This window comes from Pseudorca crassidens, chromosome 6 (genome assembly GCF_039906515.1).
Source record: "Pseudorca crassidens isolate mPseCra1 chromosome 6, mPseCra1.hap1, whole genome shotgun sequence".
Lineage (NCBI taxonomy): Eukaryota > Metazoa > Chordata > Mammalia > Artiodactyla > Delphinidae > Pseudorca > Pseudorca crassidens.
The window spans coordinates 485,287-510,970 of NC_090301.1; the positions used below are offsets into that span (position 1 = coordinate 485,287).

Here is a 25,684-nt window from a genome sequence, read left to right on the forward strand (position 1 = left end):
GGTGGGCAAAAGACTTGAACAGGCATTTCTCCAAAGAAGGCACAGAAATGACCAATAAACATATGAAAAGATGCTTGATGTTAGTCACTAGGGAAATGCAAATCACAACCACGAAGGGATGCCACTATGTAACACCAGGATGGCTAGAATCAAAGACAAGATACGGAGAAGGGCTTCCCTGGTGGCGCAGTGGTTGAGAGTCCGCCTGCCGATGCAGGGGACACGGGTTCGTGCCCCGGTCCGGGAGGATCCCACATGCCGCGGAGCGGCTGGGCCCGTGAGCCATGGCCGCTGAGCCTGCGCGTCCGGAGCCTGTGCTCCGCAACGGGAGAGGCCACAACGGTGAGAGGCCCGCCTACCGCGCAAAAAAAAAAAAAAAAAAAAAAAAAAAGATATGGAGAAGTCGGAACCATTCTATACCCTTGGCGGGAACGTAAAGTGGTGCAGCCACTGTGGACAACTCTGGCGGTTCCTCAAAACGTTAAACACAGGCCCGGCAATTCCACTCCTAGGTATGTACGTTTGTGCCCAGGAGAAATGAAAACACATGTTCACACAAGGACTTGTACATGACATTCACAGAAGCACTATTCACAATGGCCGAAAAGTGGAAACAACCCAAGTGTCTATCAGCAGATGAACAGGTAACCAAAATACGGTGTCTCCAGAGAATGAACACTATTCAGGCACAAGAAGCAATGAAGCCCCAACACAACACACAACACGAATGAAGCCTGAAGACACTGCGCTGAGTGAAAGAAGTGAGACACAGAAGGCCACACACCGTGAGAGTCCATGTGTATGAAATGTCCGGAGAGAAGCCCAGAGACAGAAAGCCGATGAGAAGCTGCCAGGGACCGGGGAGCGGGGCGGGGGCGGCTGCTGACAGCGATGGGGCTTCTTTTCGGGGAATGAAAATGTTCTGGAATTAGTGGTGACGGTTGCACAACCTCATGAATATACTGAGAGCCACCAAGTCACATTTTGAATTATATCTCAATTAAAAACAGTAACCAGTTCACAGAACTTTCTCAAAGTCACTCACCCTGCCGGGAGCAATAAGGTTCTCTATGCCGACCAAGTCCCGCTGCAGCTCCATCAGCTTCTGGAGGTTCTCCAGCCGGACGAGGCTGTGCTGGAGTGTGGAGGTCACCTCCGTGATGGCCTTGAGGGCTTCTGCGTGGGGAGGTCCCTCAGTACAGGTGCCCGGGCAGGTGAGCTGGGGGTGGCATGGTCGAAACCCTCCACCCACCAGTTTGTGACAGGAACTGACAATTTAAAGGTGGTTTTAATTCCAGGAACATTGTACTCAAACTCCTCACAGGACTGCTAGGGACAGCAAGTGTGGGTCCCTGCAGATGACCTGAAACGTGGACTCGTTCAGCCCAAACTGCTGACTAGCCAACGCTCACGCTCGGTAAAGAGAAAGGGCAGAGTCTTTATAAACAACTATTTAACGTTACGGGCAAAGCAGCGTCGCCCACCCTCATTTTACCTGTGCTGCTCTTCTTTCACATTTCCCCTAAAATGCATGGAAACATTCTGGGCAATTTTGTCCCCTCCTTTTTGGCAAACACAAAACACTTGCTTTTAGGATGCAGAGGAAGGGCGCTGTCCACATCATACGGTCTGTTTTGCTCCCTGTACGTCAGAAAGTTATCTGATCTATTCTCAGGACACCGGGAGACCCGCTGGAAGGAAGGGCTACCTAGCTCTTCGTATTGTACTTTCAGAGACAGACAGCGGTGACCGGACCTGAGAGGCAGTGACTTCCTGCTCTACGTTTGTGCTGCAGCTGGAAGTCAGTCCTATCTGAGGTCACAAGGGTCAGGGTTTATTCCTTCGTCCCTCTCACCAAAGTCAGGAATGACAAAGCCCACCGACATCAGAAGCTTCCCCCAGGCCACGTGGCCCCCCAGGTGTGCGGCTCAGAAGCAGACCACCGACCCCCTGCCCTGGGCGCCGCGGGCGGAGAACGGGGTGCCCGCGGGGGCTGGGTGTTGGGCGCGCACTCACCGCGGCGGTCGGCGCGGTCCTGGTCGCCGCGGTCGGGGTCCTGGCGGTCGGAGGCGCACAGGCGGCGCAGCAGCAGCCGGTAGTGGCGCAGGCGCTGCAGCGGCTTCAGCAGGAAGGCGTTCAGCGGCAGGTAGCAGACTTTCTGCAGCTCGAAGTCCCGGCGCAGCGCCTCCAGCCTCCGCAGGCGCCTGCTTGCCGCTTCCAGCTCCGTCAGGACCTCGTGGAGCCTCTGGAAGTGGCGGGTGAGCGTCTGCGGGGCGGGGGGCAGCTGAGCGGCGGCCCCCGGGCCCCGCCCTCCCCTGTCCAGTCTCCCCCTACACCGGTCTGCCTCGGTGGGCATCACAGGGGACGCGCCGGGCTGGAGGAGCGCCGCCCGGCGGCCGCGCGTGCGTGTGGGCCCTAAGTTCACGCCGCGCGCCTCCGCCTCCGGGACGCGCTCACCACCCGCCCCCAAAACCGGGGGCCTGGAGGCACGGCGGGGCTTCGGGGGCGGGGCTTCGGGGGCGGGGCCTCGGCGACGCGCTGGCGGCGCCCACCCCATCGGTCCCGGTCCCGCGAGAGCGCCGAGCGCTGGAAGCACGACCCGCGCCGCCGCCCGGAGCGCTGAGGCCGCGGGAGAGGCCGGGAACGGGCGCGAGCTCAGCAGGAGCAGCCGCACCGGCCCGCGGCTCTGAGGGGAGCCCGGCCCGGCGGGACGCGGCCCCGCGGGAGCGCGCTTTGTCCCGAGGAGAGCGTGTCGGGACGAGAGTGCCGGCCAGCGCTGCGCTGCGCGGGAGGCGGCTCTCTGAGGACCTGCCCCGAGGGGGCGTGTCCCGAGCGGCGATAGCGCTGGGAGCGGAGCGCGCGCTGACCCGGACGCCGTCCTGTCGGGACGCCGCGCTGCCTGAGGGGAAAGCTGCCCTGACTCGTGCACCACTCTCAGGGGAACACTGTCCTGACGGGGAGGCGGGCGCCCACACGGCCAGCTGCTAGGCCGAGAGCCGCGCGCACACCCGCGCTACCTTTAGCTGAAGCATGTTGCTGAGCAGGACGTCCCCGATGCGTCGGTGGTCGCCTGTGGCCTGGGCACTGGAAGACCCCTCCCTGGAGTGGAGACGGACAGACACACACGGTCAAAACCTCGCGACAGCGTGTGAGATACGCTTCGCTTGCTGCCAGTGCCATGGGGGGTCCCAGGCTCAGCAAGCACCTCTGAGGGCGAGGCCGTACTTGACAGAGGCAGTTGTCACATCTCAGCCACCCTCCAAATGGTGGTGACCGGGCGAAAAGGGGTCTCCTTGTAACCTGCCTCTGCCCTCTCCTCTGGAACAGGGTGAATGCAAGTGACGTTCCCTATGGACTAACGCCGTCTCGTGCAATAGCGGCCCTCGCGAACTAGCTAGGACGCTGGGAAGCTCCCGCGCACGGGATGGGGCAGCCTGCGGCCGTTACCAGAGCGCCAGCCTCTGCTCCACCTCGCGCAGGAAGCCGCTGTGGAACTCATAGATGGGGTCGATGTTGGAGAAGAGCAGGGTCATCAGGTCCGCAGGCATGGCGTCCGCCTTGACCACAGCGCTCCGGAACCACTGCCGGGAGAGCTCAGGGTGACCCAGGGACCTGGCCCCTGACGACACACGGCACCGGCCCCGGAGCCCCCACGAGGCCAGCTCAAATCAGCGCCGCGGCTGACCAGCCAGTTTGCACAACAGAAGAGAGCAATTCTGGGTGAAAAGCTTCGAAGGGATATATTCCCAGGTTCACAGAAAATCGGACCCACTATTCTGACCTGACGTAGACATGTTTTAAGGCAGGCGTATTTAACAGAACATGTACACACACACACACACACGCAGGTCTCGGTGGGGGGGATCCTGTGTCTCTGGCCCAGATTTAAGAAGTATTAAGAAAATCAAAGCAACAAGGGACTTAGGTTTCATACCACGGTAATAACTTCTAAATCCTTCAGGTATGTTCGCTCTGTAGCAAGAATCTCCTTTGCTATGAAGTAGGCCTCGTCCGCGGGCGCACACTGCAAGAAGTGCAGACAGCGTGAGCGTGTCAGCCGGCCACGTCGCCGACGGTCCTGGCGCGCCAGCTCTTCTGCTCAAGTTAACGCTGTCACGTGATCTTCACGTGCACTTCCTGAGAGCGTCACTTCTAAGTAAAGATATAAGCCCCGCTGTATCGCCCCCAGATGTTCTTCTCATTTTATATTATTCTTTTTTGAGAAAAGAATTGCTGTTTAAACAGCAACATATAGTGAAGCTAATTACTCATTTTGTGATGAAATTACTGTTCAGATATCACTCACAGGACTGTAGCTGCTTAACACACAGATACAGGCACACCTCAGAGAGATAGCGGGTTGGGTTCCAGACCACCGCAATAAAGCAAATATTGCAACGAAGTGAGTCACATGAATTTTTCTGGTTTCCCAGTGCATATAAAATTACATTTCCCCCATACTGTAGTCTATTAAGGGTACAACAGCCTTGTGTCTTTCCCTTTTTTTTTGGCCATGCTGCACAGCTTGAGGGATTCTAGTTCCCTGACCAGGGACTGAACCTGGGGCCATGGCAGTGAAAGCACCAAGTCCTAACCACTGGACCGCCAGGGAATTCCCACATTATGTCTAAAAAAACAATGTACATACCTTAATTAAAAATTACTTAATTGGGACTTCCCTGGTGGCAGAGTGGTTAAGAATCTGCCTGCCAATGCAGGAGACACGGGTTCGAGCCCTGGTCCAGGAAGATCCCACATGCCGCAGAGCAACAAAGCCCGTGCGTCACAACTACTGAGCCTGCGCTCTAGAGCCCACGAGCCACGACTACTGAGCCTGCACTCTAGAGCCTCCGAGCCACGACTACTGAAGCCTGCGTGCCTAGAATCCATGCTCCGCAACAAGAGAAGCCACCGCGATGAGAAGCCCACGCACCCAAACAAAGAGGAGCCCCTCCTCCCCACAACTAGAGAAAGCCCATGGGCAGCAACGAAGACTCAATGCAGCCAAAAAAAAGCAAAACAAACAAACAAAACTACTTAACTGCTAAAAATACTAACCATCATCTGGGCCCTCAGTGAGTGGCAGTAGTAACATCAAAGCTCACTGACCACAGATACCACAACAATCATAATAATAATGGAAAAGTTTGAGGTATTGTGAGAATTATCAAAATGTGACACAGAGACACAAAGTGAGCAAATACTATTGGAAAAATGGTGCTGGCAGACTTGACACAGGGTCACCACAAACCTTCCATTTGTAGGAAAAAAAAAAAAGCAGTACCTGCGGAGCGCAATAATACGAGGTCTGCCCATGCATGAATGTATGTGATTAGCAACAGTTAAGCCTAACTCACACAAAAGTCATTAAAATTGCCAAGCGATGTACGTTTTATCTGTGCCGGCGGTTAGAGCCGGAGGCTGCCTGACGTGGCCCAGCCCCGGGGCTCTTAAACCTGCGACAGGGCCGCTGACCATCTGCAGGGGCCACAGGCAAGTCAGCGGTGACAGGACCCTCAGGAGCGGGAAGGGCAGCACAGCGCTCCCAGCGAAGCACAGGCCTCGTGCCCACCTGGGCTGGGGGCTGTGTCTTATCCCTGCAGGGCCCCACCCCACTCTGAGCACACCTCAGAGAGCTGCCTCCGCCTCGGTCAAGGTCGGTGCATGGCCTCTCCTCCACCCTCTCCTACCTGGCGGACACCTGGTCCTGCTCCGCCCCCGCACGCTCGCCCCGCTGCTCTTCCCCCAGATGGAGGATTTAGGGCCGACCCTCCCACGTCTGCAGCCGTGCCAACAGGCACCTGGGACGTGCCCAGGAACAGAGGTCCCTGCCCTCGAGCTGACAGCTTCCCAGGCAGGAAGCAACTCCAGCTACCGGGGAAGTGACCCAGCTGGGCAGCAAAGCGCACAGAAGGACCAAGGGAGCAGGTGGGGTGGAGGCTGGCAGGACAGACGGCTGCCTCCTAGAGAGGGCGGGGCCGGGAGGCTGGGCGGTGGGGGCCAGCCCAGAGGTCAAGGATGGGGGGCTACAAGGTGAGCCAAGTGGTCACCAGCGGGGTGGGAAGGCAGGGTGTTTGGGGCCTATCTGAGCACATCGGGGTGCGCGGGGCTCAGGATGTGTCTGGGGGCCGGGGCTGGTCAGGAGGCGCAGGGAAGGGAGAGCCAGGCTGAGGGGTGCTAACCCTGATGGTCAGGGTCTGGGTGGGGGGAGGTGGCGAGTCGGCCGAGGGAAGGAGTGCGGCAGGGCGAGGGTCCGAGTCTGCAGGTGACCCGTTCGGGGAGGAAGGTGGGGCCGGGTTTGCACCGTGGGGTCTGAGACTTCTCCCCGGGGCCCTGGGGAGTTTAGGGAGGTCGCGGCAGCAGAGGCCGCTCCTCCTGTGTGTCCCGGAGGCCACTGCTACGGCAGCCGCCCCCTCAGCCGCGGGGACACCAGGAGGTTCCACCTGACCCTTCACAGCCTGTCCTGCTGTCCTCCCTCTGGGACTTGTGTGTGGCGCGTCCGTGGGCTGCTTCTCACGCCAGCTTTTCCCACAACACTGGCAGCCACACAGTACCATGGCATCTCCTGGTGTCCTGCCCCGGACACCTGCAGGCCGCCTTTCTAAACTTCATGCTCGTCAATTCTTTCTTTCTGGGCTTTGTGCTATTAAAAAATGACTGCTTCAAATCCACTGAAAAATCACTGAGCTTGTGTGCTCAGTGAGCTCTCTGGGGCCAGAGCTGCCCCAGGAGGCCCACGGTCCTGGTCTGGGAGGCTTCGGCCCTCCCTGCCTGGATCTCCCTGTGGCCAAGCGTCCTGGCTCTGCTCTGGATCGCGGACACGTCGCACGCACGCTGCCGGTGAGCATTTCCTGCCTGGGTCCCCACTGAGGCCCGAGACCAGCTCCTCTTCCCGTGGCGGGTGAAGGTGCCCAGACAGACGCTCAGAAACAACCACGGCAGTATCACTGCTGAGGTCACAGTAATACTGCAGGTGCCAAGGGGATGCCAGCAGTAGAGAGGTCAGCAGCAGCTCGTGGGTGGCCAGCCTGGGTAGCCAGGGCCAACCCGATTTCCAGAGCAAAGAGCACCTCTCAGGAAACTCAGTGGAGAGACAGCAAAACAGCTGCTGCTCTGCCAGCCATACCAGCAAGCAGACCTGCCCGCAGGCCCCAGGTCAGGGCAGAGCGAGAGGCCCTGCTTTGTCCCCACAGAGCCCCGAGCCTGGTGCCCACACACAGGCAGGGGAGCAACCCCACCTTCCCTTTCAGGCCTTCCCAATACTGTGCGTCCCCACCAATTTCTATTAAAAAGGAAAAACAGCACAGTAAGTGGGAGACACAGGAAGGAGGAGGGATCCCAGGAAGCTGGCACACGGGCTCCGAGGGAGGGTTGGGCAGCCCCCCCGCACCCCCCCCCCCAGCCGGGCAGTCAGATGCCGACGCGGGAGCCCAAGGCTTCCAGGACCTGCCAGGGGAGTCATCAGGAAACCTGGGGGTCTCCCAGCGTGCATATGGGGGCCAGGGCCTCGCTGGCGATGCTTCAGGCTGTGGCCTCACTAGCGAGCAGGCACATTTCTCTGCCTGGTCCGTGGCGCTCTGCCTACCGACCTCACTCTTCCCCCGCAAGTCCACACGCCCAGCCCCTGGGACGCACCTCCAGAACGCCTCAGCCCTCAGCCCCACGGCCTCGCCTGACCCCCAGGCCTCCTCCCAGCAAAGCGGGGAGGCTGAGACCCCAGGTCCCCGGGATCCACAGCCCCGCACTTGGAACCTACGGGCGCCAGGAACGTGAAAGGAATGAGGAGGCCCGTCTTGGCGCAGAGGGACCCCGAGCGCCCCAGAGGTGGTGGGAGGGTCTCAGGACTGGGGAACCCCCAGCCCCTGCTGCCCAGGCCCCCAGCAGCAAGCCCCCCGGGGGCGCCCACCTTGTGTCTCAGCTCCTCCTGGTCGTCCGTCCCGGCTCCGCCAGCGTCGCTGAGGACGGGGCTCAGCAGGGGAGAGGAGCCCTGCTCAGCTGGGCCCAGTGGGCTCAGGCTCGGTGGGGTCTTCCGGGTGGAGGGAAGCTGAGGACTCTCCACGGAAAGGCCTGGAAGTGAACGGGCGATGGAGCGAGAGATGAAGAAGGGCAGACCCGAGGGACAGCACCTGCCACCAGGCCCTTCCGGAGACACGCAGGCCTCAGTGTGACATAAAGCAACGGTGAGAACCGGTGACAAGTGAGAGCCCGCTTCCCCAGAGAACCTCCAGGGCTCTGGTTCCCGGGGAAGACGCAGGCACAATAGAGCCAACGGGGAGGAGGGAGCGCACGTAAGAGGCCAAACTGACGCTGACTTATCTGGAAAAGAACGTGTATTCTAAGGCCAAACTCATTAACCATTCACTTAAAACACTGGATCACACTCGTCATACTGTTTTCTACTTCCCTGAATTGTTCGTTAGCAAGGATTTTATTCTGATTTCTAGAATCATACCACAAAAGTAACTAATACTTAACTTTTTCCCCTTCTGAAAATGATGTTTGCTTTTGACCAGACTGAAGCCAAAATTCTGGCCTCGTTCTATTTCATCCAACATTTTGTGATCAAGAAATTCTCTTTTCTATTTAAAAAAATCCTCAAAGGTTTATTTCTAATGTTTTTCTATGAGAGATTAGTAACTATTAAATGCCACGTTTGAAAGTCACCTTAAAGCAGAGTTTTAGAGGAGACGTTTAACTGTTCAAAAGCAATTTAAGACAGACATTCACCTTGAGCTTATAAATGTGCGGCGTTTTAACACCCAAACTACCATCATCTCTAAGTATGATTATTAAGTCGCTTTACAAAACGCTAGAAGTAACACAACGGGTTTCAAAACGAGATCCTTTCACACTGTGATTGGGGACCAAATGCAGTTATCCACGGTGACCAGTTTATAGACCCAAAACTTAGTTTATTCAGCCTAAAGCATGAAGTGTGTAGGAGGCAGGCTGGTGCAGAGAGCTTCCTGCTGGCCGGGCTGCCACGCAGAAGCTCCTGCAGCCCTCCACCGTGGCCTGACGGCGGGAGGGAGCCCTTATTTTCACATTGACAAGTTCAGAGCTCTGGGAAGCCGGGACCCCACTCAGGGCTTCTGGGGATGGGCTACCAATGCCGGATAGCAGAGCTCTCCTCTGGGATTCTCACAACCACACAGATTTAAGACACAGAGAAACGTTCACTGACATTAGAAAACCTGGACAACGTAAGGACGTGAAATTATCGGAACCAGTTTTATTAAAATCTGCTTTTATTACACATTTAAAATAAGCTAAGCCACCTTAAAAGAGCGTGCCTTGCCTACGTCCCCTCCCCCGACAGGCCTGCACTGTCACTTCTCCGGGACCAAACCGAGCAAGGGCTCTGGGCTGTGCCAGAGGCATGGCTCCTTTGACTGCAGAAGAGGCTCGTTTCCGGCTGAGCTGTTCAGGATCACACTCCAAGGCCCGTTGTGTCCCTAAGTAGCCCGGAATTGCATAATGAGACACCTTCACACAGTGAAAATTCAGAAAAGATGTAGAAGCTACTAATAAGCTACTTATTCTTCCAGGCGTGTTGCTCAAGGTGTGAGAACCAAGACGCTCACCCTCGTTGGTTCTGAGAACAAGTCCATGGGGTGACCCTTGCGTCTTCCCGCCCCGCACAGCCCTCCCGCCCGACAGAAAGCTACTAGTGCACAGTTTACCACAGAGTTCTTGCAAAACCTGACTTTATTTTTACATAGCAGAAGGTGACAGGTGAGGAGGTGGTGTTAGCTCTGAAGCCTCCTGTGACAAGGCCAGGGTGGGCTCGGGGGCCGACAAATGGGCCGACGAACGGGAGACCAAAGCCCAGCAAGTGACCGCCTCGGGACAAACAGCTCGTCTGGAATAAACTGCTTTGACTCTAGGAAGGTTAAAAGCCATCATTTGATATTATCATTGTAGACAAGGCTGCCCTCACATCTGCAGGTTCCACATTTGAAGACTCAATGAGGACGGAATATATCGGGGGGGGGGGAACGTTCCAGAAAGGTCCCAAAAGCAAGACTTGAATTTGCCGCTCTGGCAACTGTTTACACAGCATCTTACGTTGCATTTACAACTATTCACAGAGCATTTACACTGGATTAGGTGTTGTACCTAATGTAGAGATGATTTACAGTATCCGGGAGCACGTGGGTGGGTTGTATGCAAATACGACGCCATCTCACATAGAGACTTTCCCGTCAGGGGTTCTGCTATTTGTGGGGTCCTGGAGCCAATCCCCCGTGAATACTAAGGGACAACTGTACTTACTATTTCACAAAAATTGTCAACTCACAATTTAGTGACTCGATTAAGAAGCACCACAAACAGACATTAAGCATTTGTTTTTATTAAATCTGTCAGCCGCAGCAAAACGTAATACATCGTACCTACATCAAACTCTGTCAACACAGACGCTACGAGACGAAGCGAATAAATCTGCAAGGAGCTGCTTTCAAGCAAGTGGCAGTAAACGAGGCTGCTGGAGCGTGCGGGCCACTGCCTCTCTGTCGTGACGCCAGTGACGCGAGGGCCCCACGCCCAGAGCACACCCGTGGGGCCGTGGTTCTGCTGGCCAGTTCCAGGAGCGGCCGGGGCGCGTGAAGGCTGCTCTGGACCGTGTGGTGGCGTGACAGGCTCTGACCTTAGAAAGCCCTGTCCACGTGGACGACCTGTATTAGAATGCACACCAACAGGCAGATTGCGTAAGCATTTTTAAGATGCTAAACGTCAAGTTTTAGGTGCCACAGAGTATGTGTAGCCTTAACTGACATGGTGAAGAATCTTAAATGTTTGTAAACCCAGACCTCTGCGTCCAAGGTCCTCTACTGTCAAACAGCCAGGAGGAGTCAATGTCGCTCTGAGTCACAGGACCCGCTCACACGTAGGTGGTGCGCTACTGCCCCACCGTGGCACCGAGAACCACCAAATCCTTGCAGACGAGACAGGTTTGGAAATGCTTCCAAAAGGAAATGCTTTGGGATGGGTGGACAGCTCTCCGTTTCTGCTGTCCACCCAGAGTTCACAGGCAGCCTCTGCTCTCAAAGGTGCAAGGTTTGACCGTCTTCAAAAAAAACACTGCAGGGCTTCCCTGGTGGCGCAGTGGTTGAGAGTCCGCCTGCCGATGCAGGGGACACGGGTTCGTGCCCCGGTCCGGGAAGATCCCACATGCCGCGGAGCGGCTGGGCCCGTGAGCCATGGCCGCTGAGCCTGCGCTCCGCAACGGGAAAGGCCACAATGGTGAGAGGCCCGCGTACTGAAAAAAAAAAACACTGCAAAGGTAAAACTTTCGTTTCAGTCAGTCAGCAGTGAGCCACCCTGGGAGATGATTTTCTTTGTGGCATTCTTTATTTCCAAACATTTCTAAATATCCATCTGATAATTTTTGACATCGTTTTGAGAGGCGCAGTACTGTGCTTTGTGTAACCTCCTTATCGTCTGACCAGGTGATGAAAGAGAAACATCACATTTAGACAGGAAGCTCAGCTACTTTTATTTCATACCTTTAAATTCTCTTCTTCAAAACTCTGTAATAAAATAAACAATTTTGAAACTTTTTGCCTTATAGCGGAGCAAGAGTCAGCTCCAGTTTGGAAAGTTCAAGGTCAAGTTTGAAGGTTAACATGATGGAGGGAGTGTAAGATCTAGAAGCTCCCTCTGTGGCTGGAACAGTGATCACTAATCCCATAAGAAAAGGGAAAAGCTGATTTTTCCAAAGCACCCAGGTAAGCGTGACCCTGAGGAGCCGCAGGAAACCACGTCTGGCTCCACTTCTGAACTAGGACGTCACGAGTCTCTTATGGGAAACATGGTTCATAAAATAAAGTAGGAGGTAAAGAAGCGGCTACTCCGAGGGGCCCGAGGCCCAGCTCACCCCTTCCTCCTGCTGTGTGTTCGCCTGCCTCCCAGGGCTGTGACGGCTCAGTCTGCAAGTGGCTGTGGTCACCTGAGACTCAGGGGGTGACGTCTACACGCATGGCGCACCCAGGGGCATTTTCCCGAGGCTTCTCTTCTGTTTCCTTCTAAGCAAACAAGACTCTTTCCTTGTTAAGAGAAACGGGGGTGCCAACCTACAACTCATTCACACTCTGGGCCACTTGTCCGGATGGCGCCTGCCAGGTGTGGGGTCTCCTCTGCTGACACGTGTAGGTAGTCCAGGGTGCACGTCCTTGTTCTAATAAATGACACATTTTGTCTAAAGTTTGAGAAGCTGTGACTTATGGATCTTCTGAACTATTGGAGCGACGGAGGCAAGGGCCCCGAAACAAACTATTCAAGTAAACTAGGAAGTGTGGAGGTGACGTGCGTTAGGAAGGAGGTGCAGCCTGTGAACGTTCTTGGAAGTAAAGGCCACACAACTTTTATTACCCTCCTAACTGGTCACCCTGTGCATCCACTGGGTTCATCACGGAGGTGTTGCCACCTCATCCCCGTGGGGGTGACGGCAGTGGGGGCGTCAGTGAGGGACGGGCCGGTGTGATGGGGGAAGAAATGGAGACCCTAGTGATCCACTGTCCTCTGCTCTAAGGGGGGGTCCCCCAGGGAGTTCATGCCAACAGGAGCCTTTCTAGACGCTGCCAGCCACCTCCCGCCCCCATCCCACTGGGCGTCAGGTGCCTCGAGACCCCAGAGGGAGCCCGGCCCCCGCCCCGAGGGGCCTGCGCTGCCCCGAGCACCCCGTCCTCAGCCGGCTTGCTGCAGCCGCTGCGCAGGAGTGGGGCAGCCCCGAGGCCTGAGAGGGGCTGAAGAGGCAGACAGCTCCGTGGACGCAGCAGAAGCTCGTGGCAGCCAAGAGAGGGTCCAGGAGGAAAGGCCAGTTCAGAATCTGAGCAGCTGCCGCACTTCGGGCCAGGGATTTTATCAGGTGGGGTCTAGCTGACTGCGGGGAAAAGGCAATAAAACGGTCTCATTTTCAGAGTTAAGAAGCCAACAGCACGTGTTCTGTGCACTATAAGCCCAAGGACCGTGCAGTTCAACCCCAAAGCTGCCAACAGTGTTGCTCTCAGCCGGCACCTTGGAGGCTCATGCGGGCCCAGAGCCAGCAGACCACTGGCTCTCCTACATCCCCCTCTGCACACTGACCACAGGGGCCACGAGCCTGAGCGGGGCCGCTGAGAAAAGCAAGGCACTTCCCCGACTGGCCTTCCATAGGGGCGTTGCCACCCACAGCCGGCATGAGACAGCCTGTGGGCTCCATGGGGCCAACTGCCTATGAAGACAGATGTCGGTGGTGATGTGAAAAGATACAGGGCTGTTTCCGGGGTTCACCTGACACATGAGATAACCTTCCATGGGTGTAAATCAAAACTGCACGCAAGTAGAGGGAAAGGAAGCTTAAAAAGCCATCAAAATCCATAGCAAATATTCCCTTATTTTATTGAGTAAACGAAGAGTTCTGAATTAGTACATATCTGCAAATTTATAAACGGCAATTTCAACAGGAAACAAACTTTCAAGAACCACAAACCAGGCAACGTCAATGTGTCTTTAAAGGATGAACGAGTTCAGGTTTACAGGGAAATGCCACCCCCTTTTCTCCTCATTCCTGGGGACATAGATACGTTCATGCAAAAGACAGCATCCAGGGTCACGGCGGGCAGGGCACTGCGTGGAGAGACAGTCCCACAGCGGCCCCCGCGCCCCGGCCAGCTGCGACAAGCTCTGTCACTTCAGGACAGGGGCCGGGGCGCAATCCCACGAGTGAACCCGTGGCCTTGAGAACAGACACTGAAATGCCCAACTTTAAGTGCCTGAGAGAACGTTAACATTTTCACCTACAAAGTACTGTGCCAAGAATGGATTTCTTTCTGGTGCTCCCTGAACCGGGAGGGAACAGCACACCCTGAAGACGCACAACTGGCATCCCTTGTCACACACACATAGGGGCGTGGCCCGTGTGCGCCACAGGACCGGAAGCACAGCACGCCTGGTGCTCAGCCACCCCTCCAGGGCAGCAGGTGAGAAGATGCCTGCGGTGAGAACCACACCCACAGCACCAGAGCAATTAAAGGACTTTGCAAAGTGGCGACCTTGGGGATGATCAAAGTTCTCCACGTTAAACTTCTTTGTGCGGTTTTCATTGCCCATCCCTCCATCATTACTACCATTTTAAAAACGCGTGTTAACTGGAAAAAGGAGTCCTGCTCTGACCCCGCACTGAGAGAGCTCCTGTGTGATGTGAAAAGGCACACACGGGACACGCCGCTTCCTGCTTTAGTGCCGTCAACCTGCCTAACGTGAGGCTGTCGTTAGACCCTGGAAACGGAAAGACAATCATAGACTTGACAGCTAGTAAACATAAACAGTCCACGTAAGTGGAGTGCGTCACTCCAGGGGACTTGGCGGGGACGGCGGGCAGCGCCTCTGGGCTGCGGTGACAGTGCCGGGCTCCCCCGTGGGCCGGCGTGAGGAGGGCTGCTCCCAAGCCTGTGGGTCCCACGCCAATCTGCACATTCATCCTGTAATCCGGGTCTGCGGGGCCACCCTTCCAAGGTGATGCCACTGCATAACGTGTTTTTCAAATAAAAGGCGATCACCACGAACGGCCTTCAGCAAACCCAGCAAAGGCCGGCTGCTGGCCTCACTCAGAACCATGCTGGATATTTTAATGTTTCCTGTAAGCCAGCTCTTACTAGACAGAACACGACAGTGCCACTGCCTGGGCTACAAGCAGAAAGACAGGACCTGTAGGAGCTATCTTTCAGGCTCATTTTCCCGGTTGCCGAAGGGTCCCCTCCGGGAGGGGGCTCCTCCCACTCGAGTGAAGGGGAAGAAGGGCTGTGGGCAGAGTCCAAAGAAGCCACAACTGATATTAAAGAAATGGTTTCAATATAAAAGGAAAGCTGTAAAATTAAACATATCGTGAACACTCTGGAAAAGGAAAGTTGTTCAAAATTTCTCCAAATCTGACCAAAAAGCTAACCCTGAATCTGAAAATCACACCTTCACCAGCAGTGTCCACAGAGCGTCTGGGATGCTGGGCTCGTTCTAGAGCCGCGCTGCCCATGCGTGGAACAGGGAGGGGGTCAGGGGTCGGGGTCAGCAGTCAATGCAGCTGCAGGTCCAGCCTCCAGGGCTGCAGGGCCTGAGGGGCAGACCGACGACAGCCCAGGCCGCTCGGCTTCCCTGCAAGTCACCGGCACAAATGGGAAAGAGGAAGGGGAGACAGACGGGCTATCTCGACCTTGAGCAGCACGCGGACCGGGTCTGGATCCCAATTTGAGCAAACCAGACGTCGGCCAGCACTTCGTCCACCTTGTGGGGTGACATCTGTGTGGGGTCAGTGAGGAGGCGCCTTACGTTTCAGAGACACATGAGCGCTGAGGAAGGTCGTCAGCGCGTCAGGCCCGCTTTATAGGAGGGGGGCAACACCCGGGGGGACGTGGCGGGGGGGACACAGGACAGCCCTGCCCAACAGGCTTGGGCTTCACTCCTGATACGCCTCTTTCCGCTTCTGCATATCCTGAAAACTGTCTAAACAAAAGCTAGAAAATTATCCCCAGAAAAAGAAGTTTCTTTGAAAAAACAAGACAAAACCTGTAACAGGAAGGTCCAGTAAAAGACATCTGAGAACACGACTTATTCAGATTCTTCGACATGTGACGACGACCACACAACCCCCCCCCCCCACACCCCCCGCCCCGCATCCTGCAGCCCCGGCTGCTCTGCTGGCTCAGACTTTCTGCCCAGACACCAGGACGGGCTGCTTTAAAGACAAAAGGACACTCTTGTTAGTTCGGAGCGTCGGGGGGCACAGTCAGGAGACAACAACCGACCAAGGACAGAGGCAGCCGTCATGTCAACTAAGATTCAGGAAAAGCGTTGGATGGACAGCGTCTGTATCAGCTCCTTGCCACACACCCCCACGGTGTGTCTTTTCAGTGACACAAAGTGTCCCAGACGTGCCATCCTCACCAGTGACGTCAGTCACGGTCACACAGTCTCTCCACAGACGCCGGCCAGTCAGCACCAATGCAGACGGACCCATGGCCTGGGAGGTGCGGGGGCGACGGGTGAGAACGTCCCGGGACCAGAGCCACAAGGGACCCAGAGCGGCGGTAAGGCAGCTGCGAGGATGGAAAGTACCGACCCATTAGGCTGAAGCCCCTGCTGGTACCCGACTGACACCATCGACACCATCGACGGACGGCGACCGAGCCTGCAGGGAAGCCCCGGCATCTCCACGCGGCCGCCGGGAACGGGGTCCACACACACGGCGAGGATGGGACTTTCAGGAAGAAAACTAACCTTTAAACACGGTGCTGCTCCACCAGGTGAGACCGGGAAGGAAGCACAAGACCCAGTCCATGGACTCGGTGACAAATCCAGCCCTCGAGGGGCCCGGCCACGCAGCCTGTGCTGAGCGCTGGCCCCACGTCCGCGGGGTGTGGAGCGCAGTGCCCCCAGGGCCACAGCCACCTTGGCCTGTCCACACACATGACCTTGCCCAAGGCCTCTGGACGGATGCGTGCGGATGGGGTCTATCAGAATCAGCCCGCAGCTGTGTCGGGTGCACACCTGACCGGAGGAGACACCACTGCTACAAAAGGCCAAGCCCCCTGCAGCTTGGGGAGGTCCCGGGTGCCCAGTCCCCACGGGGAACAAGCCCCCGTCGGCCCCAAGGAAACGGCTGGCCAGCTCGAGCCAACGCCATGCCCCTTGGGCCGGTTGGTGTGTCTGGTTCTGCCTTCCCTGCAACCGAGTGCGTGGCGTCCCCCAAGGAAGGTGGAAAGGACACAGTCTCGCTTACACCGCAGGTTGAACCAACGCCTCTCCAAGCACGGTCCCTGGATCCTAAGTCACGGACGCAGCCAAGCCTCGGGCGCTGAGCTGCCCTGGGCAGTCCCAGACCACAGCACACGGAGGCCGCAGCCCCCGCTGCCCTCCCCAGGAACTGGGTCCTGTGGGGCCTATTCAAGATTTCGTGCAGTCAAATCAGACAAAACCTCCATCATAATTAATCATGGGCCGCACACCTCACCTTAAGAAGCAGCAACAGGCATAAGGCACACATTCCATTAGAGGTCAACACGAATCAGAACCGTGTCACACTCAAAACACATAGCACCACTTTTGCAGTATCGAAGCCAACGCCAGAAGAATAAAGCTGCACAGGCGAGACGACCAGCCCCGAAGGGTGAGCTGGAGACACTCCCCCACTCTAAACCCGCGGCACAGCTTTTAACACCGCTCCAAGCGCAAGTTTTCACTTTTGGCATTCCAAATGCAACAATCAATCAGAGAATTAGGGTGAAAAAGGAACATCTAGCCGTGACCACAAATCACCTTCTGTATCGAAAGCCGACAGTCGGAGCCCTCACCCCCCGAGCAGGTGAGGGTCCCCAGGAGGGAAGCCGGGAACGGTCAGGACAGGTTTTCATCGACCTGCTCTCCAGGAGTCAAATTCTTTATGTTACTCTGCAGATCGAAAAGGACTCTCCCTCCCATTGTCAGGGCAAAGGGGTTACCGAAGAAGAGGCTCACGTCTAGGGGGGCCTCGGCCTCGGAGCCCCACGAGTCTGTGTCGGAGCCACTCGGGTCCTCAGCCGTCGTGGGCGGGCAGCTGAGCTGCTCTAACTGGTCGACGATGTCCGAGAAATGGAAGGCTGAGCTGGCCTCGGAGCGGACCGAGCAGGCGGGGAAGTTGGCCATGGAGCTGGCCTCGGACTGGGCGGCAGAGCCGGGCGTGTGCGCGGACAGGCTGCCGGGCAGCGGCGCGTTGCTGAGGGAGCTGGTCTCGGACCGGTGGAGCCGGAGCGAGCTGGCGGCGGACGGGCTGAGCAGGCGCTGCATCAGGCTGGCCTGCGCCTTCACCTCCAGCAGCTCCGAGGTGTCGGCGGGGTGCGCGGCGCCAAGGCTGCCCTCCTCCTCGGACTCAAAGCCGCGCGCCCCGCTCCCACGGGCCGGCTCCGGGGAGGACCCCTCCGGGCTGGACGGGGCAGACCCCAGGCGGCCACACAGCAGGGCCTGCGGGCGCAGACTGCCGAAGGGGAAAGGAAAGGCCTCAGAGCCTCCGGCAAAGAAGGAGATGTCTGCCAGGCCGCCATCTCTGAACTCCTCGAACGCCGGCAGCTGGGCGCTTGTCAATGTGAAAACAGGGCCCCCCCGGAGGCTCTGCCGGCCACACATGGGCGCCCCCCTGGAAGGGGAGGGGCCCACGGTCAAGGCACCCTCACCATGGCCACTGTGACCCGCACGCTCCCTGCCGGCCCCCCCTGCCTCTAGGCCTAGGGCGGCGCGACTCAGCCCCTCAGTACTGCTGGGGCCACAGCTCCACACGCCCCGACCCGACCCGACACCTTGGCAAGGCTGGAAAGCAGGCGGCCCGGGGGGCGGGGCCGCGGCCACGCCGCTCCTCTCTGCAGCTGGCCACCTGGCGCTGGGAGCCGGGGGCCCCGTCGGGGAGCCGCTGCCGTCCTTGGAACCGAGCAGGCCCACGGGGGCTGGAGGGGAGGCGGGGCGCGAACAGAAGGAGGCACTTGTTGAAGACGGGGACGCGGGAGTCCTCGTGCCCTCGGTGAACAAGACGCTCTGGGGATCAAATCAGGAGAAGAGAAAAAGGAACACGTGAAATGAGCAATTACTGCTGGGAAGTCGCAGAGCTAACTGGGCCCAGGTGAGTACAGCCGCACCCACACATTTCTGTCACAGCTTCTACAAAGGAGGGCAGCAGGTCAGACCTTTCCTTTTAGAACTGAAGATCTGTAAATGCAGACATGATTTCAAACGGACCCAGGATCTATTTAGGTCCCTTGTAAGTCCACTTTTTTCTCTGCATTAGGCGTGACCTGTCTACAAGAAAGGCCATTTCCACCACTAAAGGCCCTGAGTCTCCCTGGCACCCGGGTCACCCTGAAGTTGCCTGGGGCTGTCTTTGGGCATCATTGTTCCCCTGGGGCTGGGCAGCTGGAGGAGGGGTGAGCTGCCCCACTCGGCTACCCAGGCGCCCTCCCCCGCCCTGCCAGGGGTCACCGGGGGACAAAAGGCATTGGTGCATCCACACACCGCCCAGGCAGCAAGGGCCAGGTCCGCACACGGAGCTCCTCGCCCACGCCGTGCACAGGAGCCCCGGGCATCTTGGAGGCGCAGGAGCGGCCCCGCGTATGAGCAGGAAGAGGCTCACGAGGGGGGCGCAGGGTGCTGGGAGGGGCTGCTCGCCCCGCCGGGCGCCTGCGCTGCGTCCTGGCTCACGGTCCCACACGCAGGGACACGGAGCAGCCCTTCCCACTCACGTGTCACCGAGACACAGCCGTGTCACACCGGCACTCACAACATCACAAGGGGGCGGTCAGACCAAAGCAGAAGCAGCAGCAGCAGCAGCACAGCGACCACCCCTTTAGACAAAGCGGCAGCTCGCGACCCGTAAGATTAATCCCTTTTCGTGTGTCTACCACGTGGCTTTTTCCTAATCATCGACCATATTCCATATTCTCTGTGATTTTTAAAAGACAGCATCAGAGAACTGAAAGCTTAAGTGTAACTTTTAGACTACTCACAAATTTGAACTTTGTTAAAGAAACAAAAATAAGTTCTTTTAATTTCAGTTGATTTAACAAGGAATTCCAAAATAGAAAACATACCCAGAAGAGTTAAAGAATGTTGATATTTAAAAGACCCGATTAAAAGAAAATTTAGGACACATGAGCTTTAATATATGAGGTACAAGTGTAGCTTCTGGAAATACTATAACAGTATAAATGACAAAACTGTCAACGAAAATCAACTTTGTGCAGCAATAAAAATGTATAAATATGAAACTATACAGCCACACATAGAAAGTTACGAAATAACAGTACATGAAAAGAGCAAGATTCTCTGTAAAAATATACTTGCATGTGGCAGTCAACACGCAAATGTGAACACAGGGAGCGACAGCAGAGAAGCAGACCTGAAACACAGAGTCACCGACGTCCCGGCCTCGCAACACAGAACTGTCACGTCTGGGACACTGTGGCCAAACGTCTCCTGTGAGTGTTTGTGTGCACCTGTGTGCACCTGTCTTCATATAGCTGTGATCATGTCAAACACACAGGCATACACATTTGTTTCCTGCTTTTCACCCTTAAGATAATAGCAAAAGATGCACTCAGTGAACACGGCTTCACTAAGCAAATCATCTCCCTAAGCTGGCATTTAACCGCACCTTGCACTTTTACAGAAGAAGTATTTCTCAGTTGTTTTCCTGACAACAAAAAGCACTGTGTCCACAGCACAAAGAGAAGAAAAAAATACATAGAGAGAAGCACAAAGAGAAGATAAAAACTGCCTGGATCCAATCGCTCAGAGATCATGTTTGATGCTGTGCATACACTTCTCTTTTTAAATCAGAATGAGGACGTGACCCAGGCTGCTTCGCACCCTGCTACTTTCACGTACTGATATTCTCTGGGCGCGTCCTGCTCGCGCACTATTCTCCCGAAACGAGATTTTTAAAGGCTCTTGAGTAGCGCCTCCCGCGGACACGCCCAGAACTGCCAGTGACTCACCCGGCACAGACGGTGGTCGCTAGGATTTCTCGAATGATAAACAACACTGTCACACATCTCACTGCACAGAGCTTTCTCTTCACTCAGGACTCCTTTCTGCAAACAGGGTCCCAGGATTGGAATTTCCTCACAAATGACAAAGCTAATCTTAGGACTCTTGTTACAACATTGCCAGATTATTTCCCCGAAGAGGACAGGTGATCATATCGTGTACGTTTTACGCAGAAGGACTGACCTGCCTCGGCAAGTTGGCATTTAGGGCGCGGAGAGACATCTGGGTCTTGCTGTGTTTTCTGCAAACAGAGAACAGGCTGTGAGCCCCCAGCCCTCCTCTAAAGCAGCACATGCTGTGCCGCGCGAGGACTTGCATAAACGTGTGGCCAAGCCTCTGTTAACGTGAGGCACGTAACCAGGAATGGCGGGATGACAGAACACAAGCACTCAAACAAAAACTACACGTCCAGAAGAGGTGAAATTGCGCCCTTCACACTGAAGGAAAAGCTCCACATGCAAAGCAACAACACGAATTTTCAGATTCAAAGTTTACCACGCTACGTAAAAACATTACATCTAAGCTAAGCGATACAGACTAGAACCAAAAAGCATTATCTGTATCTGTACACAGTAACTGTAAATAACTGTAAAATACAAATCTATTACCATTAAAATAAATAAAAGAAACAGAACTCAAGTGCCAAAATACACGTTTACATATGTGAAGTGATTTTTACTCAAATACAGGTTAAAGTATTTAAAACGTTAATTTTCAAAGCCCACACTTTTCATCATGAAGATGAGAAAATTTACCTCTCATACGGAATCCTCTTCATCCCACCGTCTTTGACATAATCCACTAGTTGCTTCTGAGTTCTTCCACTGTGGAAAAAAATCAGGTTTTAAAGAAAAGAATAAACAGTAATTCACAGCATTAATTTTTCACAAAAGCAAAGGAAAAGTAAGACTTGCCCATCCTCTCTCACAAGTTTACATATACATTTAAAAATTATACTTTGCAACAAGCATAACCAGTTTTCTAAACAGTTTTTACGAAGCCTATTTTTCCCACTATTTTATTTGATATGCTTTCTCCAGTTTTACAATAGCTGCAGTCTGCGTGTAGTTCTCTGGAACATTCACACCACCTTCTTCTTGACTGAGGCTGTTCGGGTTCTCAGTCCCACAGACAAGGCCAAGACCCGCCTGGCACTGCTGCCCCACCTGTATCTGAAGGAGGAACCTCTGCTGAAGAGGATGGCTCTAGCTCTGGGCTTCGGCTGATCAGCAAGTCTGAAAAAGGTGTGATACTCTACACACGTCTTCCAGAAGTTCTTACACGCGTCCCTACTCCCCAGCACGAATTCCAGGGTGTCCTGGTAAGGCCCCTGGGAACAAAAGACAAAGGTTCGAGTCACTATATGAAGAATAAAATTTAGGAAGGCAAAAGGCTGCTCCAAAGTTAAAGATTAGCACGTTTTCTTCCTCAAGGTTGTATACAAAGACTTCTGGTTCCATTTACATTTAAGAGAAGAAAAACACAAGGTATATATTCATTGTAGAAACATCAGGAAAATGTGGCCATCTACAATTACACAACTGCTAACATTCTGAAGTTTACCTTTGTAACCTTTTCCCACCTAGGAAACTAAGGCATCTTTCCAGGCCGGCTGACGCATTTATCTGTTATCACCCAATCATTCTCCTGGGGGTTCTTCTGGGATGTTTCAGATGCCCAGGACACACAGGGTTTTCAGGCTCACAAACATCACCATGAAGAAACTACTGCATTGTCTCTCATGGCTATTCCTTAGGATAAATTCCCAGAAATGGTATACTGAGCTCAGAAACAACGCACATTTTTGAACCTTATGATATATTATTACCAAATTACTTGCCAGAAAGAACATAATACTTTGACTCCTATGTTTCATCTTAAAAATGTAAGTGCTTAGGGATACAAAACGTAACCTTGCCAGGTGCAGAGACAGACACAGTCCGGAACTTTGAAACATCACGCTGTTCCAAAGAAGAGCTGCTTTGGGATATAAAGCCGCAATTCTCTTCTCTCCCTGTCCTTTCAGAATAACTGCCAGAAACTTCTTTTTTTTTTTTTACAGAGAAAAAAAACGCAGCCTTTTACTTGTATTTTGTACATGTTTTTGGCATTCCTTATACTTCTCTCTCATCCGCAGAAGAAATATTTGAGTAAAAAACAATTAAGCTATCTCTTCATACTTGCTACCAAACACACTTACACGCCGCACATGACCCTGGGGTTTGACAAAAGCTAATCAAGTTGAGCCTTTGAAAAGCTTAGGTGAAGCCTCTCCTCCAGACTGGCCCGGAGCTCTGATCTCCCAGAGTGTGTCTAAGCTGACAGCCTCCTAAGCTTCAACGCCACAGCGGCTCAGCTAATCTACTTTTTATTTCCTAACTTCCTTTGTACAATAGACATATAACAATGTGAACATCTCTGAATAGTCTGACGTACTGGATTTTTCCAACTATCAGACTGTACAGACATTTACTTTTCCCCCTTTTTACTAATGTCAGTAAATTTATATTTAATTATTACCTTACTGACTCACAATCTCAAAAGAAAGGAACATTTATTTTCTGAAAATCAAGTCTACTTCCATTAGAGCTATTAAAGGGTCAATTTCTGAATCAAAGACACATGAGAATATTGGAAACGCCCCTCTCTTCATTCTGGACAGAAGCTCCAACACTGATTTGCTGTGCAGCTTCTTCTGATCACAGCTAAACACTCCGTATTTCAGCTTTATTACCCAAAGAAGGACTGGCTGTAATAGACCAACAGTTCTCAGCAGCCCTGGGAGTCTGTCCCACGTGCACTCTCTCAGGCCAACCCCACAGCTGAGTCTTGGGCGGGGCCACCCCCGGGGATGCTGATATGCCCTCTAGGTGAGAAGTGCTGGGCAGGTCACCCCGAAGCCTGTCCCCAGTCCCGAATCCTGTCCTTAAATTCTTATGTGAGTTATGCTGAAACGATATATAAAGTAATTAAAGGGACTTCCCTAGTGGTGCAGTGGTTAAGAAGCCTCCTGCCAGTGCAGGGGACACGGGTTCGAGCCCTGGTCTGGGAAGATCCCACATGCCGCAGAGCAACGAAGCCCGTGCGCCACAACTACTGAGCCTGTGTGCCACAACTACTGCAGCCCACGTGCCCTAGAGCCCGTGCTCTGCAACAAGAGAAGCCACCGCAATGAGAAGCCCGTGCACCGCAACTTAGAGTAGCCCCTGCTCGCCGCAACTAGAGAAGGCCCACGTGCAGCAACAAAGACCCAACTCAGCCAAAATTAAACAAATAAATTTTAAAAAGAAGTAATTAAAAACTCAGTATTCTAGCAGAGTAAATTCTCTTACAACTTAAAAAGTTCTCAAAATAATACTTACATGGACCTCTGGGTGGAGTTTGATAAGAAACCTCTTCCTCTTAAAGCTGAGCTTCCGGAGCCTGGACCAGTTGAAAGTGTTGATCTTGGTGCTGCTCTGGAATTCAGGACACAGACGTTCGTTGAGGAACATCTGTAACCTGACGCGTGCACACGACTTCTCATGAAACAGAGAAGGTTAAGTCACATCCTTGCCAGAAAGCACAGCAAGCCCCTGCCACTTCATGTTCAGAAAGACTCTGAATTAAAACGTCAATACTAACCACACTAATCTCTCTGTTTTAGGAAGAAAACTTTATTTCTTTGATAAAGCTTTATTACAAGCTCCTTTTTTCAATGTTAACAGTGAACATTTTTGAAGCCCCCCTACTGCGAGGACGGCAGCTGGGAGGGGCCTGGTGGTGGCAGGGCGGGGCTGGGTTTCCCACTGAAGGGAAGGACGGAGGGATCCCAGGGGTGCCAGATGGGACCCGGATCCAAGGCTGAACCCCCGACTCTCCAGAGTGGGCACACCGGGCAAGGACCTCAGCTTCTAAACAATTTTGTCCACTAAGGAGACCAGGGCCCTTTGCTCTTCCAGGGTGGGGCAGGCAAAGAACAAAGGAACCTGGACCATCTTATTGTGTAAGAAAGTAAACAAGTGCTCAAAAAATGACGGGGAAATGTCGAAAGGACACAGGAGGGATTTCCTTCCCTGGTGGTCCAGTGGTTAGGACTGCACCTTCCAATGCAGGGGGCGCGGGTTCGATCTCTGGTTGGGGAGCTAAGATCCCACATGCCTCGCAGCCAAAAGACCAAAGCATAAAACAGAAGCAATATTGTAACAAATTCAATAAAGACTTTAAAAATGGTCCACATCAAAAAAATCTAAAAAAAAAGAAAAGGGCACAGGAGCCACCTGAAGGGACTCCCTGATGTGGGTCAATTTAAAGATCAAAACAAATAATGACAACAGATCAAGTATCAGATTATAACCCGAATTATAACTTGAGTGATAGTACGATTATAATACAAACCCATGATCCACAGGGACGTAAAGACAATAAACAAACGAGGAGAAAACCCTTCTAGGATCATGAAGAATGGAATTTAAAAAGCTGCCTTTTGGCAACCATCCGGGAAATTTACAGTCTTAAGTATCTCTCCACAAAATGCTTACTAATTACAAAGGATAAAAAGTCACTTTGCAGCGAAGAAGCCTGTCAAATGCCTTCCAACCATGTGATGGATACTGGCACTACCGGCAATGGGACAGACAGGCACCGTGGGCCACCTCGCGGGCTGCACCAGGCACACTCGCTTCTGTCATTCACCCGCCCAAGAAGCTTAACTAGGGTCTGATCGTCAGCAGGTGCTGGGAGGCCCATGTCACAAAATGACTGGCCTTGAACCTTCCAAAGCATCAAGGTCAGGAGAATCAAGGAGAGAAGGAAGAGAGTTCCAGACTGAAGAGGCCAGAGCGGGATCCTGACTGGGCAGAGCGCTTGGCCTCAGAAGGGATCTTCTGAAACCAACGAGACTGGGGCAACTGGTGGAAGCTGGATGCGGTCTCTGGGGAAGGAGCATGTTCTACTGTTCTCATATCCTTTCCATAACCTTGAAACATTTCCAGAATTAAAATGTTAAATGGACTGAAACACTTTTCTGGCATTTTCTTTTCTATTCTCGACTATCATGACCATTTACTCTTTTCTACAAATTCAAGATGGGGGGTGGCAAGGTGAAGAATGTTTTCCCTTCAGAGATACTAAAACAAACAAACAAACAAAACAAAACAAAACA

General features: G+C 53.9%; 1 protein-coding gene across 11 annotated transcripts in view; it reads right to left on the reverse strand.

Annotated features, from left to right (window-relative positions):
• The window catches only part of FARP2 (FERM, ARH/RhoGEF and pleckstrin domain protein 2), a 91,677-nt gene that overhangs the window by 9,891 nt on the left and 56,102 nt on the right, over nucleotides 1–25,684 (reverse strand). For 9 of the 11 annotated variants that reach the window (XR_010944107.1, XR_010944108.1, XR_010944106.1 and 6 more), the window contains 11 exons: nucleotides 23,904–24,059; nucleotides 21,708–21,871; nucleotides 21,297–21,365; nucleotides 20,725–20,782; nucleotides 18,303–18,534; nucleotides 7,907–8,067; nucleotides 3,935–4,024; nucleotides 3,448–3,581; nucleotides 3,018–3,099; nucleotides 2,017–2,266; nucleotides 1,046–1,176 (listed from right to left, as the gene is read on the reverse strand). Coding sequence is in view for 7 of the 11 variants with exons in the window: in XM_067739961.1 (XP_067596062.1) it covers nucleotides 1,046–1,176; nucleotides 2,017–2,266; nucleotides 3,018–3,099; nucleotides 3,448–3,581; nucleotides 3,935–4,024; nucleotides 7,907–8,067; nucleotides 18,303–18,534; nucleotides 20,725–20,782; nucleotides 21,297–21,365; nucleotides 21,708–21,871; nucleotides 23,904–24,059 (1,527 nt within the window). In the remaining 4 variants the exon portion in view is untranslated. The remainder of the gene's footprint in view (nucleotides 1–1,045; nucleotides 1,177–2,016; nucleotides 2,267–3,017; nucleotides 3,100–3,447; nucleotides 3,582–3,934; nucleotides 4,025–7,906; nucleotides 8,068–18,302; nucleotides 18,535–20,724; nucleotides 20,783–21,296; nucleotides 21,366–21,707; nucleotides 21,872–23,903; nucleotides 24,060–25,684) is intronic. The other 2 variants (XM_067739959.1, XM_067739960.1) reach the window with 2 other exon arrangements.